At 44.6% G+C, this 20,255-nt stretch overlaps 1 protein-coding gene across 1 annotated transcript in view; it reads right to left on the reverse strand.

Moving 5' to 3' along the window:
- KLHDC4 (kelch domain containing 4) overlaps positions 1–20,255 on the reverse strand; it is a 56,736-nt gene that overhangs the window by 35,086 nt on the left and 1,395 nt on the right. Inside the window, exons 2-5 of the mRNA XM_079759622.1 lie at positions 17,705–17,796; positions 14,490–14,568; positions 13,782–13,880; positions 2,504–2,640 (exon numbers count right to left, since the gene is read on the reverse strand). Coding sequence (XP_079615748.1) covers positions 2,504–2,640; positions 13,782–13,880; positions 14,490–14,568; positions 17,705–17,796 — 407 coding nt within the window. The remainder of the gene's footprint in view (positions 1–2,503; positions 2,641–13,781; positions 13,881–14,489; positions 14,569–17,704; positions 17,797–20,255) is intronic.

Here is a 20,255-nt window from a genome sequence, read left to right on the forward strand (position 1 = left end):
ACACCAATGGTTGCCAAAGGAAAGATGTTTGCAAACACTAGACACTAGCTGTTATGGGCTGAATGTTTGTGTCCCCCTCCCCCGCAGCCCCTACCAAAATTCATATGTTGAAGCCCTAACCCGCAGTGTGATGGTATTTGGAGGTGGGGCCTTTGGGAGTAGTTCAGTTTAAATTAAATCATGTGGGTGGGGCCCTGGCCGGTGGGACTCAGTGGTTACAGAGTTGGCCAGCACACCAAAAGGTAGAGGGTTCGATTCCCAGTCCAGGGCATGTATCTGGATTATAGGTTCAATCCCTGCCCTGGTTGGGCTATGTGGCAGGCAGCCAATCAATCAGTCTCTCACACATCCATGTTCCTCTCTATTTCTCCCCTGCGCCCACGTCACTCCCTCCCTTTCACTCTCTCTAAAGAGCAATGGGAAAACTATCCTGTGGTGAGGATTAAAAAAAAAAATAATGAGGGTGGGGCCCCCATGATGGGATCAGGGCCTTTACAACAAGAGGAAGAAAGAACTCTCTTCATGAGCAAAAAGCAACCATGTGAGGACACAGCAAGAAGATAGCTGATGTGTTTCTCTCACATCAATGTTTCTCTCTGTCTTTCCCTCTCTCTTCCACTCTCTCTGAAAAATCAATGGAAAAATATCCTCGGGTGAGGATTAAAAAAAAAAAAAATTCTCACATTTTAATTACAAAGAACAAGTATTCAAGTAATGAGAGACGTGTTTATCAGAGACAATTTCAGATTTAAGACAGATGCCTCAAATGTTGCGTAAGCGTAACTGAGCCAAGAGCACCAGGAGGCAGCTGGAATCCTGCGCTGAGCCGAGGGTGGCTATCGCTGGCTGGCTGGGAGACAGCAGCCACAGCAAGCTGTTCAAAGGGCACTCCCCAAGTGACCACATGTCAATAGTGCCTCCCTGCTTCCTTGGAACAAACACACACAATATATGTTATAGAACCAGAAAAAGCTGAAGGACACAAGACAAAATAGCTTAGAATGTCCCTGCAGGAACACTCACAGATGTGCCATCGTCAACACTAGACCCAGCCGAGGAGCTGTAAGACTTGTATATATTCTTTCATGGAGAGGTTTATTATCCCTCAACCATAAATTTGGACAAATAGCAACCATGTGGATGACAAAAATGCTATGAAAATATCAACAATCAATTCAACGACAATGAACAAACAAGCACATAAAACTGGGTTTCAAAAAAAATAATTGGAGCAAAACAAGACAACACAGATTGCAAGCTCTGGGCCTAAATACTTTTTAAATTATGGGGAAAATGACTAAGTTTCAATATATACATAATGAAACCAATTTTAATATGAAAATAACTTCCTGACTGCTGTGCCTACTAAGATAATGAAGCTTTCCCTAAACAAGTAAGCGAAAGGGAAATTAAGTCAGTAATTGGTAATACACACCAAGGCTCCTTCTGGTTCCGATTTGATTCAGGATTGCCACTGGGCCCCTTTCCAGCAGGTTAGCCCGGCTTGGGGACTCTACTTACACTTTCCACATGCACAAGGGACATTCTACATAGTTAGTTCCACTCCAGGCCTGAAGCCAATCAGATCAGGTCTCCACAGCCTGGCATTGTGGTCTCCTAAGAGGCTCGTCATCAAATAAGCAAGCACACCCCCTCAGGGAGGTAGGCTTCCCTCTTATGCAAGTCCCAGGACCTGAAAACACTCTGCACCACCACTGATTTCCGCAGTGCAGCTGCCTTCTCCAGTGAGGCGAAGAAACTCTGGTTGTTGCTTTAGCAGTGGAGAGAAGGCACCCTGCACCAGGTGCACACAGCCCAGCAAGCAGGCATGCGCACCCCAGGAAAATGAAGCCAACTAGCTCTTTCAATCTGTCACTCTCTTAGTTCTTTTCTTGTAAATAATGTATATGCGGACACAAAGTCTCTCTTCAGTCAGGTGTGCAGCACTGACCACTAACACTAGTGGTTAAGTACAGAAATCAGGCTTTAGTGATGGCTGAGCCTAGTTTATTGAAGAGCAATATAAAGGCTTTCCCATCAATCATCTTACTGGCTCCACTGTTTCTATGTCCACTAGACCTAGAAAGAGCACTCCCTTTAGTATACCACAGCTCCATCCAGCAAACTGAAACCCAAAGTGCCTTTAAGGAGATAAACAGATGGTGCAGGAGAAGAACTGCATTAAAATATGATCAGTGTAACACACACAAGGGAGGAACAAGAAATAAGCCTGAATGCAGCGCTGCTCCTAGCGACCCTGGCAACACCTTCAACAAAGCCCGTGGTCAGGCAGCAGTGGCCAGGCAGGGCTTCTCAGCAAAGGGTGGAAAAACTCAAGCTCTTTCCTTTCTGCAGTTATCTGCGAAACTGGTCTCTCAGGCTCTGCAAGGGTATTACTCAAAGCCCTGGAATTCTACAATATCTGATTCCATCACTGTGAACCAAGCATGCTGGCATGGACAGGAGGCAGGCCCAGATGTCGACTCATCACCCAGTGCCTTACCTGACTTGCTCCCAGGTTTTGGTGGCTAAATGCAGAACCCAGAGATCCTTGTAGTGGTAAAACTGCTCTCCGTCAGGAGAAGCAAACTCCCCTCCAAAGATCCACAGCTGCCCACCACCTTGAGGCACCACCACAGCCTGTGAAAAGAAAGGTGGCAGGTCAGAGCAAAGCAGCACAGCTCTTGGCTGGCTCCACGGCTGCAGTCCAGGTTCTGTAACATCCGCCAGAATACAGCACGTGGTAGTCTTGGCCAGCACCCACACTTCTGCCTTTGAGGGAAAATTCCTGAAAAATCCCTCATCAACAAATCCTCCAAAGTCAAAATCTAATAAACTTTCAGGTACTCCTAGGTTGCAAAATTAACATCCACTTATGTTTAGACAACCCACATCCCATTAGAATGGACAATTATGTTAAAAGTTAACATCTATATATATATATAATATGTATACATATATATAACATATATACATATATATGTGTATATATATATATATATATATATATATATGTATTTATATGGCTAATATGCAAAGTGTCCCCTCAGGAGTTCGACTGGGAGTTCGATCGCTCGCTATGATGTGCGCTGACCACCAGCGGCGGTGCAGAACAAAGGGAGGCCCCGGCTGGCAGCCAGCAGCCTGGGAAGGGAGGCCCTAACTGGAAGCAGAAGGCCCCGATCGGCCTGATCTCCGGCCAGGCCTAGGGACCCTACCCATGCACGAATTTCGTGCACCGGGCCTCCAGTCAGTTATAACACAAATTAACAGAGTATTTTCATTTTATTAAATACCTTTAATAAAGCTATTTACCTGCCCTCATTAATCCCTTTCCTAGAGATTAAGCATTGTATACCTAAAACCACACTCGTGAATAAAACATGTTTAATATGTAATGTTTTTGTAACATTATTAACATTTACTTTTTAAAGATTTAAGCGTAACAGGAAGGCACACAAAAGCAGTGAGGACAATAGCCTTTGGGCTGCAGGTGCAGGTAGCTCTTACACAGGAGAGGACAGAGCAGCACACAGCCAAGCACTTTCAAGACCCACAGATGCATATTTCAAAGTATTAGTTGGCTTAGCAGAATATCAAAGTTTACATAGAACAAAAATGGTCTACAAGCCAAACATTCTATAAACTAATGTGCCGATCTAAGGGGAAAAACAGCAGAGAACAGGGACTCCAGGAACTCATATCCCATGAGCAGAATGACACCTCACATTCCCAAGGTTACTCACTAATTTAAAAAAATGACAACAGCCAACACAATAGCCGTCCAGTGTGAATGAATCAAAATTATATGTATTTTTTTGTCATATCGGCAAAAAATACATTTTTGTGTGTGCTGCAGAATTTTAATAATTAATTTATGTGTGTCATGAGTTGAAAAAGATTGAAAATCACTGGGTAGAACCAAGATGGCAGCATACGTAAACACCTGAACTTGTTGCCTAGCACAACCACTTCAAAACTACAACGAAAAGACAAAACGGACATCATCCAGAACCACAGGAAGGCTGGCTGAGTGGAAATTCTACAACTAGAAGGAAAGAGAAAAGCACACTGAGACTCAGAGGAGCTGCGGAAGTAAAGTGCAGAGGTACGGAGGTGCGCGTGCAGAGAGGGCTGGCAACTGAGTACGCGGTTGTCTTTCTCAATCGGGAGGGAGACACAAGCTCCCAACTGCTCTGAACTCCAGTTCCGGGCGAGACTCTGGGGACCCAGACTCATACCGAGAGAAACTGAACTGTCTGGCATTGGGCAGAACTCGAGGGCGGCTTTCTCTCAGAGGTGCTTGCAGCGATTACCAAGGGACACTGAGACCCTGGGGCCTCTTAGGGCAGGGCTGACGGGAAGCCATTGCTGTCTGCTTTGACCTGAGACTCCGCCCCATCGAAGCTGTGTGCAGAGGCTTTTGCATATGAATGGCCTGGTCCTTTGAAATCTAAACTGAGGCCGTGGGCCCCTGGATCCGGGTGAGCCTGGCCCCAGGTCCGGGTGAGGCCGCGGGCCCCTGGATCCGGGTGAGCCTGGCCCCGGGTCCGGGTGAGGCCGCGGGCCCCTGGATCCGGGTGAGCCTGGGTCCCGGGTCCGGGTGAGGCCGCGGGCCCCTGGATCCGGGTGAGCCTGGCCCCGGGTCCGGGTGAGGCCGCGGGCCCATGGATCCAGGTGAGCCTGGCCCCGGGTCCGGGTGAGGCCGCGGGCACCTGGATCCGGGTGAGCCTGGGTCCCGGGTCCGGGTGAGGCCGTGGGCCCCTGGATCCGGATGAGCCTGGCCCCGGGTCCGGGTGAGGCCGTGGGCCCCTGGATCTGGGTGAAGCCGTGCCCCTGGGTCCGGCCGAGACCAAACCAGAGGGAGTCGGACCTGCATTACCACCATTTGTCCACCATCCAGAGCTGAGGGGTCAGTGCCGACATGTACTCATAAGGAACTGGTGGACATTGATATTGGGTCTCAAAAGAACTGTTGGTCCAGAAAGAAACTCACTACAGACTGATTCATTTGCCTGTCAGCATAACTATTATTGCTCGTCGCACATTCAATTCTTATAAGTATATCTCTAGTGATACATGATTTCGCTCATCTAGGGGAAATGATGAACAACATGGACTGATGAACAAGAACAGAACCAGAAACAAGGAGGCATCGATCGGACTATCGGGCCTCAGAGGGAGGATAGGGGAGGGTGGGGGGAGAAGGGAGAGATCAACCAAAGGTCTTGTGTGCATGCATAAGAGCCTAACCAATGGTTAAGTTCAACAGGGGGTTGGGGCATCCATGGGGAGGGGTGTGGGATGGGAATGGGGGGATGAGGACTAATATGTGACACCTTAATCAATAAAGAAATTAAAAAAAAAAAAGATTATTAATGATTGGCCAAAAAAAAAAAAAAATCTAAACTTACCTAACAAACTGCAGCTGAGTCAGAGAGACCCAGAACATCCAAAAGAAGGCCCAAGGCCCCACAGCAGTTTGCACTGCTTCACAGCTGGGCCTCATCTGGGCACCTCCAAACCCCAAACAAAGAAGAGGAATCTGCAGATCCCTCCGTAGCTCCTGCTGGGTGGCCTCAGGCAGAGGCTAAATTAGCACCTCCTTGGAGATCCAAGAGCCAGTGTACCTAGGGGTCAGAGTAGGACCATCCAGATTACAACTCCTCAGATCTATAAGGGACACACTCAGGGGGCAGACTCAGTGAGCACCAAAGCCCCACTGAAGCAAGTCTTGCCTCATAAGGGTGTCACCAGCACAGAAGTTCTCCCAGCGTAGACACAGCTGATCCACACAGCCAATTGGCCTGGAGGTCAATTCCTCCCAGTGACACCAACAACAATCAAGGCTTAACTACAATAAGACTGTGCACACAGCCCAAAAGGGGTGCACCAAGGGTGTCCACCTCAGGTAACTGGGGAGGCTTAGCTACTGGGCCCTACAGGACACCTAGTACACAAAGCCACTCTATCAACACAGGGAAGCAGCCAAAATGCGGAGACAAAGAAACACGTCACAAATGAAAGAAATGGAGGAAAGCAAACTACTGGATATAGAGTTCAAAACCACGCTTATAAGGTTTTTCAAGAATTTTCTAGAAACCGCTGATAAATTTAGCAAGACCCTCGAGGATATGAAAAAGGACCAACTAGAAATTAAGCATAGACTGACTGAAATAAAAAATAATATACAGAGATCCAACAGCAGACTAGAGGATCACAAGAATCAAGTCAAAGATTTGAAATACAAAATAGTAAAAAACACCCAACCGGAAAAGAAAAAAGAATCCAAAAATATGAAGATAGTGTAAGGAGCTCTGGGACAACTTCAAGCGTACCAATATCCAAATTATGGGGGTGCCAGAAGAAGAGAGAGAGCAAGATATTGAAAACCTATTTGAAGAAATAATGACTGAAAAATTCCCCCACCTGGTGAAAGAAATAGACTTACAAGTCCAGGAAGCGCACAGAACCCCAAACAAAAGGAATCCAAAGAGGACCACACCAAGACACATCATAATTAAAATGCCAAGAGCAAAAGACAAAGAGAGAATATTAAAAGCAGCAAGAGAAAAACAGTTAGTTACCTACAAGGGAGTACCCATATGATTGTCAGCTGATTTCTCAACAGAAACTATGCAGGCCAGAAAGGAGTGACAAGAAATATTCAAAGTGATGAATACCAAGAACCTACAACCAAGATTACTCTACCCAGCAAAGCTATCATTCAGAATTGAAGGTCATAAAGACCTTCACAGATAAGAAAAAGCCAAAGGAGTTCATCACCACCAAAGCAGTATTATATGAAATGCCGAAAGGTATTCTTTAAGAAGAGGAAGAAGAAAAAGGTAAAGATAACAATTATGAACAACAAATACATATCTATCAACAAGTGAATCTAAAAATCAAGTGAATAAAAAATCTGATGAACAGAATAAACTGGTGAATATAATAGAATCAGGGGCATAGAAAGGGAGTGGACTGACCATCTTCGGGGGGAACGGGGTGTGGGGGCTGCAAGAAGAGACTGGACAAAAATCATACACCTATGGATGAGGACAGTGGGAGGTGGAGGGGTAAGGACATGGGGTGGGGTGGGAACCGGGTGGAGGGGAGCTATGGGGGGAAAAAAGAGGAACAACTGTAATAATCTGAATAAAGATTTTTTTAAATCATAATAATAAAAAATAAAAGAAAACCACTGGATAAGGGAATGTATTTCAGATAAGAGTAGATCCTATTTCACGTGAAATGAGCTTTATAGATGCAAATACAAGAAACACTGACTTGGAGGATTTTAAAGGCAATTCATACACTACCTAGTCTAGGGTTACACTTTTAGATTGGATTTCTTGTTGAAATGATTGAAGTGATAACTAAAAAGTAACACACATGAAACTGGAACCCCTCCCCAGAACTCGGTCGGCCTCCTTCTTTCCTAAGGACACTTTGATTCCAAGCTCTGACCCTCATCTTAGAATGCCTGCCCTGCCCAACTCTCATCAGGGCCTGCTCTCTCTGTGGTTTTACTAAAGACCCAGGACTCAGAAGCCACACTGGAACCACCCTCAACCGTCTGGACCATCCAGAGCCACACAACCCTCTGGCCAGTGACCAACAGAGTCTCTGAGAAAGTTCAGTGACGTGCCATCTGATGGACGGCAGACAGTAATGCTGTGGCTGGGTTTATCGTCAGATGACTTGTAAACCACGCCTCTGAGGGGACAAACTTCACAGAAATGACTTCTCCTGCAAGCACCCCACAAATGTGAGGTTTGACACTCAGGCAACACCTGACAGAGCAGGTGCCGGGCCAGCCTACCCTGGGAGACACCAGCCACAGGGTCCAGGCAATTAAGTGGACAATGAGATCATATCCTTCTCACACAGGGCATGTAGACAGGAAACAGTCAAGGAACCTTCTTGCCAAGGAGCTTGGAAATAGTGGCCACGGCACCAAGCACAGTGTGGCCCAGGGAGGGGACCTGGGTCAGGTGCTACTGGGCACCATGACGCTCCTGAGCATTCCGTGTGACGCCTACTTGCCCTCTCATACCTCCACAGAAAAGTTCACACCAGGAGGGTCAGCCGGTGGTTCTCAGAAGGCTCCATCCCCAGGCACCCAGCGCCCCACTGCAGTTTTGTGTGCATCATCTCAGCACAGATGACCGACCTTTAAAGGGCCAAGCCAGTTTCCTATCATTTTAAAACCTCAGTAGTTCTATAGGAAAGAAACTGAGCATTTCAAATCTTTAAAGCAGAGATGATTATTAGCTCAGGCCCAGACCTAACATTTTTTTAATTTAATGAAGTTAGGCAATACATTCACACTATGCAATACAATGGAGTTTTGAAACATCATATTATAGAAGGCTATTTAATGGCATAATACTATAAACCAGTATAGAAAAGATATATACATATATGTGTGTATTTGCATGTATATGCCAACTAATATGAAATATAGATGTGTAGAAATATGAATATGCAGAGAAAAGATGAAGAAATATAAAATAGCAGTTCTAAGATGACAGACAATGGACTTAGATTTTCTTTATTCTTTCTTTTTAATTTTTACAATGAAGTTACTTACATAATCAGTGTTAAAACCGTTTTTAATAAATGAAGTCCAACTCCAGGCAAGAAAAAAAGACTATGCCACAGTTCATCTTCTACAAACCCTCCCCCATCTTAATTACAATATCAGGCCTGTCACAGTCAGAAGTATAGGGACTACAGGAACGTGGATCAACAGTCAGTGATCTGAGGGATATGTATTAACCCATTCCTCAAAGAAAAAAGTTAACATATTATTCAAGAGAAACTTAAAACTATAAAGAGACAGGCATAAAAGACTTCCACTTCTGACCAGGATAGAGCAACCTATACCACATTAGCCCTCCCACTGTAAACAAGGAGAAAACTGGACAAAATCTATAAAGGAACTAGAATCAGACAACAGGAAGTGCACGACTGTGACCCTAAGGACAGTAAAGGAGAAAGGTGAGTACTGTGCCTCTGAAGGAAGTCTCTGCACCCTGGTGCAGGGAAAGGAGCCCAACAGAACAGGTGATCTTGTTGAGCTGAGGAGACAATGGTCAGAGTTTACGGATACTAAGAGAGCTGGAATTTGCAGGCAGAGTATTGGAGAGAGAGCACCCTAAAAATCCATGTGGGTGCCCTGGAGCCTTTGAGCACTAAGCTGCACATCTGCAGGAGAGTCTGGGGAAAAAATCACCACTGTGAGGCTGAAAGCTTGAAAATGATGTGCACTTACTCGGGACTTGGAGACAGGCAATTTCCAACCAGACATAGTTAAAGATGTCACTGAATACCCAGGGCACTCAGTAGCGATCCCAGAAAAGATATACCCTAAGGCTAAGCCAACTCTAAATAAAGTTTCAAAAGGATCACGCTGATCTGCAAGTGACTTAACCGCCTGCCAAAACAAAACTCATCAATTGCTACTAGATGAAAACAAAATCCAGACAGTCAACAGGCAGCATTCACAAAGTCCTGTATCTAACTACACAATTCTAGTAGGGAAATGTGACTGATAACAAGGGAAAAGGTCAGTCCATAGAAAGAGATCCAGAAATAACACAGATGGGAAAATCAGCAGACAAGGACTTGAAAACAGTTATAAACACATCTAAAGATTTAAAGGAAAACATGAACATAATAAACAGACATGGAAACAATAATAATAACCAAATAACTTCTAGAGCTGAAATACCATACATAAAATAAATAACTCACAAGTTCTCAGCATATCCACTTACCTTGAAGGACAATAAAAACTATCAAAATGAAACGAGACAGACTCATTGCCCTGTTGGATAATATTAAATAGTCTAACACACATATAATTGAACTTCAAGAAAATCACAAAGATACATCAAAATCAAATTGCTGTTGCCCAAACCAGTGTGGCTCAGTAGTCAACCTATGAACCAGGAAGTCATGGTTCAATTCCCGGTCAGGGCACATGCCTGGGTTGCAGGCTCGATCCCCAATAGGGGGTGTACAGGAGGTAGGGAGATCAATGCTTCTCTCTCATCATCGAAATATAATTTTATGATTGGGGGTCACCACAACATGAGGAACTGTATGAAAGGGTTGCGGCATTAGAAAGGTTGAGAACCACTGCACTAGAGGCCCAGTGCACAAATTTGTGCATTGGTGGGATCCCTCGGCCTGGCCTGCGGGATCAGGCCAAAACCGGCTCTCCAACATCCCCCGAGGGGTCCCGGATTGCGAGAGGGCGCAGGCCAGACCAAGGGATCCCACTGGTGCATGATCAGGGCCGGGCAGGGACGCAGGAGATTGGCCAGCCAGGGAGGGACTGTGGTAGGGTTCCAGGGCGTGCCCAGCCTGTCTTGCTCAGTCCCGATCAGCCGGACCCCAGCAGCAAGCTAACCTACCAGTCAGAGAGTCTTCCCCCTGGTAGTCAGTGCACGTCATAGCGACTGGTCGACCGGTGGACTGTGTGCCCCTGGTGGTTGTCAGTGCAAGTCAGTTGAGGGGCCTTAGCATATCATTAGCATATTATGCTTTGCACAAACAGTTGAGGGGCCTTAGCATATCATTAGCATATTATGCTTTGATTGGTTGAATGGCCAACCAGACGACTGGACACTTAGCATATTAGGCTTTTATTATATACTAGAGGCCCGGTGCACGAAATTCCTGCGGGGGGGGGGGGTGTCCCTCAGCCCAGCTTGCACCCTCTCCAATCTGAGACCTCCTGGCTCCCAACTGCTCGCCTGCCTGCCTTCCTGATTGCCCCTAACTGCTTCTGCCTGCCAGCCTGATCACCCCCTAACCACTCACCTGCCAGCCTGATTTATGCCCAACTGCTCCCCTGCCAGCCTGATTGCCCCTAAATGCCGTCCCCTGCAGGCCTGGTCACCCCTAACTGCCCTCCCCTCCAGGCCTGGTCCCCCCCAACTGCCCTTCCCTGCAGGCCTGGTCACCCCCAACTGCCCTCTCCTGCAGGCCTGGGTCCCCCCCAACTGCCCTTCCCTGCAGGCCTGGTCGCCCCCAAATTCCCTCCTCTGCTGGCCTGGTCACCCCTAACTGCCCTCCTCTGCTGGCCTGATCGCCCCCAACAGCCCTCCCTTGCAGGCCTGGTCACCCCCAACTGCCCTCCCCTGCTGGCCTGATCGCCCACAACTGCTCTCCGTTGCAGGCCTGGTCCCTCCCAACTCCCATACCCTGCTGGCCATCTTGTGGCGGCCATCTTGTATCCACATGGGGGCAGCCATCATGTGTTGGAGTGACAGTCAATTTGCATATTACTCTTTTATTAGATAGGATAGAGGCCTGGTGCACAGGTGGGGGCCAGCTGGTTTGCCCTGAAGGGTGTCCTGGATCAGGGTGGGGGTTCCCTTGGGGCGTGGGGTGGCCTGGGCGAGGGGCCTGTTGTGGTTTGCAGGCTGGCCATGCCCCCCGGCGACCCAAGTGGAGGCCCTGGTATCTGGGATTTATTTATCCTCTATAAATGAAACTTTGTAGCCTTGAGTGGAGCCAAGACTCCTGCTTGCTCCATGGCCGCAGCCATTTTTGTTGGGATTTATTTATCTTCTATAATTGAAACTTTGTAGCCTTGAGCGCAGGCCAGGGCAGGCGGAAAGCTTGGCTTCCTCCATTGCTGGGGAAACCCAAGCCTCCTGCTCGCTCCGTGGCTGCAGCCTTCTTGGTTGGGTTAATTTGCATACTTGCTCCTGATTGGCTTATGGGCATAGCAGAGGTACAGTCAATTTGCATATTACTCTTTTATTAGATAGGAGCATATGAAACATTTTTTCTATTTTATGAGATAATGCATTTTGTTTCGAGTGAGTTTGTCATTACTTAAGGAAAAACAAACATCAGATGAATCATAAGACAGGAACTCACGATGTTTGCCACCTCCTTCTCATGCAGCCCTCGATTCTCAACAGTTTCACTCCCTGTGTCCTCAACAGGCCAGGCACGAGAGTTTGAACACTCCCTTCTTCTCTCTCACGTCACTTAATGACACATTCGGCAGATGTTATGACCCTTTATTTTTTCTCACTGGGCTCTATTCATTTTACAAAAGACCATCTAAACTCTCAACTTACAAACTAAAACAAACTTCACCCCATCCCAAAATACAGGACCTAGGAGAAAAAAAATAAAGGATATATGTATAAGCTTTCCCTTTCTATTCTTTTTGTTCTCTAATTGATCTAAAAAAAGATCAAGTCCACAGATTCTAACATTCTAAATCATATTCATTAAACTAGTCTATAATGAGGAAACTTTTGTCTCATTTAATGTAGTAGAATTTGAACTGTAATGACCTTTAGGCAAAAAAAAAAAAAAAAAAATTGTAACCAATTTTCTGTTTCCCATCACTACAATTCATTGTGATATTCACAGCATAAACAGCAAGCCAACCTTAATTCCAAGGATATTATGAAGCCCTAGACTAATAAAGTCCTCATCAGGCATGCATATGGATCAGAGCCTGCTAAGCACCCTGCCAAAATACCTGAATTTTAAAATCTCAAAGAATTTTATGACTCTAATTCTTCAAGGACACAGTTAATAACTGTTGATTAAAATAGAGAAGAAAATAAACAAAAAAAGAAACCCCTAGCCTGCATTATGTGACATGGGCATGAAGCTTGACTGCTCCATTGAGACATCAGCCTTCTTGGGGCCCAGGAATCTGATGAGGCATCTGGGAAGATTGGGGACTCAAGAGTGCTCACCACTGGGACAGGACTTAGTCCTTAGCTTTCCTGGGGCAGATCATTTACTCTTCAGAGCTGGAGAGGGCTCTGGTAAGTAAACTTGGAATTTATCAAAATCCATTTATTTATTAAAATCCAAGCTTACTAAATCTAATTTTTAAACCTGAAAGCAAGTGCCTTCCTCTTTTCCAGAAGATAAACCAGTCCAAATACTTGCAAGCTTTCATGTGCACAAGAAGCTCATGCAATTCAGGCACACAGGTCCTCCTACCACCCAATTTCAGATCAGTAGGCTATTTCTGAACACAGAATCAGGAAAAGGAGAACCACATACACATGGTGGGCTCCTATAATCATCTTTCTCCACCCTGGAGAGGTATCACTCATTTAAATTGTTGGATGTTTGTTTGGTTTTTGGGGGTTTTTTGTGCCCCGACACTGTTCCAAGTACTGGGTTATAATAATGACAAGACCAAGTGCCTGTCCTCATGTAACTTCATAGAAACTGAAACCAGGACCCCTTCCCTGATAGGTAAACAGCTCTGACAGAGCTCTCCTGGGGTAAGCGGAAACCAGCCAACATCTGATTTAGCACTTCTCCTTCATTATCCCTGTTTATGACTCATTCATTCTGTAATAATTATTTTCCATGCAGCATTTACACCTCTTTTTGAACAGTTTTCTCGTTTTCATCTCTCTAGTCATCAGAACTTGAGCCTATAGGAGCCTCTTTCACTCAAACAGAAAAGGAGCAATTTGTCAACCATATGCCAGGCACCACACTTGGTATTTTTACCTAAATTATTTCATATGATCGTTGCACCACCTGGAGGAGCAGGTATTCATCTCCCTGTCTTACAGATGAAGACAGTGATGTGTAAAGAATTTCAGAAACAAGCCTAAGTTAGAAAACAGCAAAGTGAGGACCATGTGCAAGACCTAGTCTCTGTACAAGGCTGCCTGTCATTTACCAATTCTAAAAGTCCCTAAAAGAATCCTCAGAGTAAAGCCCCAACGGGAACAGAGGGAAGGCTAAGAGTTAGTACTGACACATACCTGGTGAGCACAGCGCCTTGGAGGTGGACTGGGGATTTCGACCTTGGTCCAAGTGTCCTTCCTGATGTTGTAGATATAGAGCTCATTATATAAAAACGTCTGTAGGAAGGAAGAGTAACTTTACTGACATGAATGATGCTTCCATGAAAGTGACAGTAAGTCGAAAAAAAGGATCTATCGCTAGCCTGCCTGGAAAATGTGTTTCCTAAGCAATGTAAATCTTATCAATACAGAGCTGGTGCAGCAGGTCCCCTGGATCCTATGTGATGATGACACAAAGTAAAAGACCATCTGTCCACCATGCAGGGAAGGTGAACTTCATGCTTTTGTAACTGTTTCACACACAACTCTGAAACACCAGTCTATCTGGACTGTTTAAAAATAAAAATTAGATCTAAAACTGATCAGTACTTTTCTAATTCAAAACAACTTTGGAAACCCATCATGAGGAAGAACATGGACAATCAATCTGAATGAGGAGAATGCTGGTCAACCTCAAGGCAGTAACAAGAGTGACCCTAAAGGTCACTAAAGGATGCTGATAGCTTGTCAAGGAATCACATGCCAGTCCTGACAGCTCAGGAGGCAGGACACGTGGGAGGGGAGTTAAAGGACCAATGAGTATTTGATATCACTGTTTTAAATAAATTTTACTCCAAATGAGACCCATGGAAATTTGCAAAGGAAAGAAAAAAATATATACTTTACTTTTTGGCCATTGAAATATTCACCTCCGAAAAGGATTAATTCATCTTTCTCAGGATGAGCAGAGAGAGAGGCATTTAACCTGCAAGAGACAAAACCAGCAGATCAACACAAAGTCACATCATTTGATGCCCAATCTGAGACTGTTCTCTTTTCCATCAGAGTGCTTCATCAGAGATAAGTCTTTTCTAACTTCTGTGAAAGAGGAGCCTACAGTTGAGAACAGAACCAAGGTACCATCCTTAAAAGTAGTCTCATCCATGATACTAATACCCAGGCTCCCTGCCCCAGGAGAGCTGGACCTGCGCTACTCACACAGCATCTGGCTAACATCATCAGGTAGTGACAAATCTAGGTATTCCTACTTATGTGCCAAATTTCCCAGAACTGTCCTATTTTAAGGATCTATCCTCTTAATTCACAATCAAAACTGCTCTTAAAAGTCCAGTATTTAAGCATTTCAATATACATCCCAGACACCTTCCATGTAGAAAAAAAAAAGGTAAATACTTTTCTACTTATTTTACACATGAGGACAAAGGAATAGCTATAAGGAAATCATACACACATTCTGACCATTTCAGTGAAAAGTAATTAAAGTTATGGTGAATGAGAAGGTCAGTGACTGGAAAATGCCTTTCCTTCAAAATTCCCTTGAGTGGTATACCCAAGATGAATCCTATCACACTAATGCCAAAAGATGCTTCTCGGGGGGGAAAAAAAAAAAAAAGTTTCAAGGTCAATTAGGTTGGGAAATCCGAAAACTCCATTTTTCTCTTGGGGATTTATTGTATACAGAAACATCTTACAGGCTGAGAAATTCTGCAGTAAAGAAACCAGTGTTAAAACAGTGCAGCTGCTATGGCTCACAGTCTCTCAAAAGTTAAACAGACTTTTCCACTCCCAGGTATGTAGTCAAGAAAATTGAAAACAGTAACGTTCATTACAGCATTATATACAATAGGCCCAAAGTGGAAACAACCCAAGCGTCCATCAATGGATGAATGGATAAAATGCGGCCCATCCATACATGGATACTGTTCAATCTTAAAAGGAATAATGTTCAGATTCATGATACAACATGGACAAACCTTGAGGACTTCATGCTAAATGAAAACACCCAGTCACAAAAGGACAGATATTGTATCAATCTACTTATATGAAATATTTAGAATAGGCAAATCAGAGGAAAAGAAAGTAGGATAGAGGTCACCAGGAACTAGGAGAGCAAATGCTTAATCGGTATAAAGCTATTGGGACGATGAATATTTTTGGAAATATATGGTGGTGATGGTTGCACAGCATTGTGAATGTAAGTAATTCCACAGAATTGTTCCGTTAAAAATGGCTAAAATGGCAAATTCTATGTTATATATATTTTATCACAATAAAAAAAATTTTCAAAAAAAAGAAAACCAGTTGCCCAAAGTTCTTTGACCACAAATCTTTTTTTTCACTTACCACATTAATTTTCTGTGGAAAAGTAACAAACACACTTGGGAGACAATTCAATTTAGGCACAGAGTACCGAAGTGTCACTGCTGTCCATGTCTGTCTACGCCCACCTTCACTGAGTCACAGACACACCAGAGCAGCGGTTGCCAACCTTTCAGGCCTTACGGACGTGGTCCGCAGACCACCGGCTGGCGACCGCTGCACTGGAGCACTCTGAAGCACTGAGGCAGCTGTGCACCATATCCTTATTTCCCATTAAATTACATCTCAGCCAATACTTGGGAGATATACACACTAACAAAACTTGGTCATTTTCATGGTTTTGTTACCATAATATATGATGGAGAGGTAGGAGGTGAGAAGTGACTATGATTACCAACCAAAAGGTCTTCATCTCCTACCTCAGCTCCATCAACTGTAAGGGAGCATGCCCAGCTGACCCAGGGAATCACCCACCTTTCAAACTATATCGTGACATTAAACCTGGCTTTTGGGGCAACATTACTTTAGAAAAGTTCTAAAATGTCACCCAAAAATAATCACAAGTGGCTTCCCTCAGGGATGCTGTACATATGAAGCCTTAAAGATCTCAAGGATTTATTTACTTCAACAATTCAAATGAAAAAGAACATCTTACCACAAGTGGAACTTGTTTGGCCCCAACAATACCATGCTGAACAAAGGGGGAAATAGAACAAGATTCCTAATGAAACTTATTAAATGAAGAACAGGAAGGACTTCCAACTCTGGGAGCTGCTGTGTCAGGTTGTTTGGCTCAGGGGCTAATCAAGTTGCCAACCCCAGCCCTCTAACAGGTGATAATTAAATCTGGGTCCCAGGTCATCGGAATTAGGTGGCAGAGCCTTCACCACCTGCACCTCACTGAAGTGAAGGCCGCACTATAACCACCCCAGGACTCCATTCAGGCTGACAACAGCTCTAGGGAGACTAAGCTGAGGGCAATGAAGCAAATCATTTCTCAGCCAAACAGTCCCAGGTGCTTGTGAAGTTAACATGCTTCCCCTTCTCTGAAGGACAGGTATCTATCTCATTATCAGGGTCAATTGGCCTCTCTAACTCAGTGCATTCTGTGTCATGCTCTGCACTGTTGGCACATATAAAAATCACACAGCCCAAAACCAAATTCTAAAGCAACTGGAATTCAGAAGACAAGAACTGACGCAGAGGAGTAAGAAGTCAGATGAAAACCAAAGCCTGCTCATTTCCGCTCCTCCCACAAGTGTTTGAAATCCTACAAAAAATTTTGAAATTTTCACATAATTTACAAATTCATTTAAAATGGCTTATACACAATTTATATTTAATAATCACATTTTTCACTAGAATTTAAAAGCAATATAAATGAACATAGCTAAAAGCTTTTGTGATTTTAAATTTTCCACCCATGATAGGAAATTTCAGAATATCTTAAGAACCAAAGAAAAGCTCATTAGGACAACACTTCAGTCCACAAATTGTTACCAGCTGGGGAGCTTTCAAACCTGGCACAATTTCCCAGGTAAGCAGGCTGAGACCTCAATTGCCCCATATTTCTGCATGACGAGAGCTGAAGAGCCTCATGCCATTTTTCAGAAGAAGTGAAAAAATGTCCAGTATTATGAGAGCTAATCAGAACAGGTTTTAATGATGAAAATGTCTCAAGTACCTGGTTGTTTATGATAACATGCTGCCTATATAAAGTGGTTTTCCAATTTATACAAGAAAACTCTCAGAAGCTATAATGAAGAGTCTTGCTCACTTACCTTGGTGAAGGTGGAGAGCAGGGCGTCTCCACAATCTGAGTCTTTTTGGCATCTAGTGTCTGGAAATGGGCTATGAGAGCTTCAAGGTCTTCCTAAAGGCAGATAAGCAATCACATGTAAGACGTTTTCTTAAACCCTACTATGGGGTCAGAGGCCTGGGTCAGCTTTCCCACTGTCCATAGACTTACAGGTAGTTTTCTTGGAAATGTGGATGCCTGAACGTATCACCTAATTCCAAACCCTCACACTCCCCACGAAGGGCCTGCCACTTAGACAAGCCCACCCAGAGTTCACACCGCCATCTTCAACCACCTCTCAGAAACCCTACCCTGAGCACCCACCAGCCTGCTTTGCTGTCTGCACAGCAGTGTCTGATATAAGAATTCTTGCTCATTTATTTTTAATTTTCTGTTTCCATTTCCCTCCCACCAAAACAGTAAGAGCTCCAAGCAAGCAAGACTTGTCAGTCAGCTTAAACCAGAGCCTACATCTGCGGGCTTGGCAACTATGGGCTGCAGCCACTCTGTGTAAGAGGGCCTCTATTTCACATCTGCAGACAGGATTTAAGATTTATCTGTCCAGCTGGGTGGCACTGGAACCTGATCTTCCTACCCCCAGTGCAGTGCCTCGTTCCCTGTATAAACCTCCCCCCAGACCCTGAAAGGTGATGCATGACCTTTGTGTCATAAGGAAAGTCCCCTTCTATTCTTATTCTCTTCTTGGAAGCTCACTCCCCCACTTTGCTCATGCTGAGACCTGGGATATGTCCCTGCCTTCCTTCCTATCCACCCCCCAAATACATGCACCCACATTTCCATGGTTCCACATTTCACACTGAAGGCAGGTTAGATGTCCTTCCTGCATCTACAGACACTTGCAGACCCTTCTTCCTTCTTCTCCAGCCTCATTTCCCACACCACCTTTCACTCCAAGCTTCACTGGCTTGCTCTCAGTCCCTTTAATCATTCCCTTGGCCTAAACCGGCACCAGCACTACCCCCAGTGTACCTACCACCTTCACCTCCCCAAAATAACCACTATATGGAACTGGGTACTCATTACTCTCTAGCATTTCTTTACACTTTTATTATACGTTATGTATCCCTAAGATATATATACAGCAGGTCCTCGAATAACATCATTTCATGATAACGTTGATGAGATGCCATAGGAATTTAATTCTTGTTTATACCAATTAGCACAGAGTAAAGCTGGTTTCTGTATACAGCCATACTTTAGAGATATTGCGGGTTCAGTTTCAGGCCACACAATAAAGCAGTGGTTCTCAACCTTTCTAATGCCGCGACCTTTTAATACAGTTCCTCATGTTGTGGTGACCCTCAACCATAAAATTATTTTCGTTGCTACTTCAAAACTGTAATTTTGCTACTGTTATGAATCGTAATGTAAATACCTGTGTTCTCCGATGGTCTTAGGCTCTACAGCAGCGGTTCTCAACCTGTGCGTCTCGACATTAGAAAGGAAATGTGAATGCTAGCAGGGTCGCCTAAGACCATCGGAAAACACAGATATTTACATTACGATTCATAACAGTAGCAAAATTACAGTTATGAAGTAGCAATGAAAATAATTTTATGGTTGGGGGTCACCACAACATGAGGAACTGTATTAAAGGGTTGCAGCATTAGAAAGGTTGAGAACCACTGCTATTGCAACAAAGAAAGTCGTAATCTTTTTGCAGGTGGAGGGTCTTACCTTTAATTTGTAAAAACGCAACATCTGTGAAGTGCAATAACATACAATAAAACAAGGTATGCCTGTATGTCTTTCACATACACACAGAATCTATGGACAATGTTAAGTGAGGATTTGCTATGTTGTTTTCATTTTTCAACCCCACCTAAGTGTTATCATATGTATATTCTCTTGCAACTTGCTCTTTTGCTAAATAGTTTGATACACTGAATCCACTCACTTTCATTGTGGCAGACATAGCACACCATCACATCTTCTCTACCCAGCCTGTTGAATGAACATCTGGGTCAATCCATTTTTTTGTTTATATAAACAACTAGAGGCCCAGTGCACGAAATTTGTGCATGGGGGGGGGGGGGTCCCCTCAGCCTGGCCTGCACTATCTCGCAATCCAGGACCCCTTGGAAGATGTCCAACTGCCATACAATATGATCCCGCAGGGATCTTTGCTGAGGACATTTCAACATAGAAAATGACTTGGCTCTGAACATGTCAGGGATCTGCAGGATTGGGCCTAAACTGGCAGTTAGATATCCCTTTCGCAATCCAGGACCGCTGGCTCCTAACCACTCGCCTGCCTGATCACCCCTAACCACTCGCCTGCCTGCCTGCCTGCCTGATCACCCCTAACTGCTCGCCTGCCTGATCAGCCCTAGCCTCCTATGCCTGCCTGCCTGATGCCCCTAAATGCTCACCTGCCTGCCTGATTGCCCCTAACTGACTCTGCCTCAGCCCCACCACTGCCACCTCATCCGAAAGGATGTTTGGAATGATGTCTGGAAGGTCATTCGGCTGTCCAGTCTAATTAGCATATTACACTTTTATTATTATAGATA

Source organism: Cnephaeus nilssonii, assembly GCF_951640355.1.
Source record: "Cnephaeus nilssonii genome assembly, chromosome: 20".
In the NCBI taxonomy this organism is placed as follows: Eukaryota; Metazoa; Chordata; class Mammalia; order Chiroptera; family Vespertilionidae; genus Cnephaeus; species Cnephaeus nilssonii.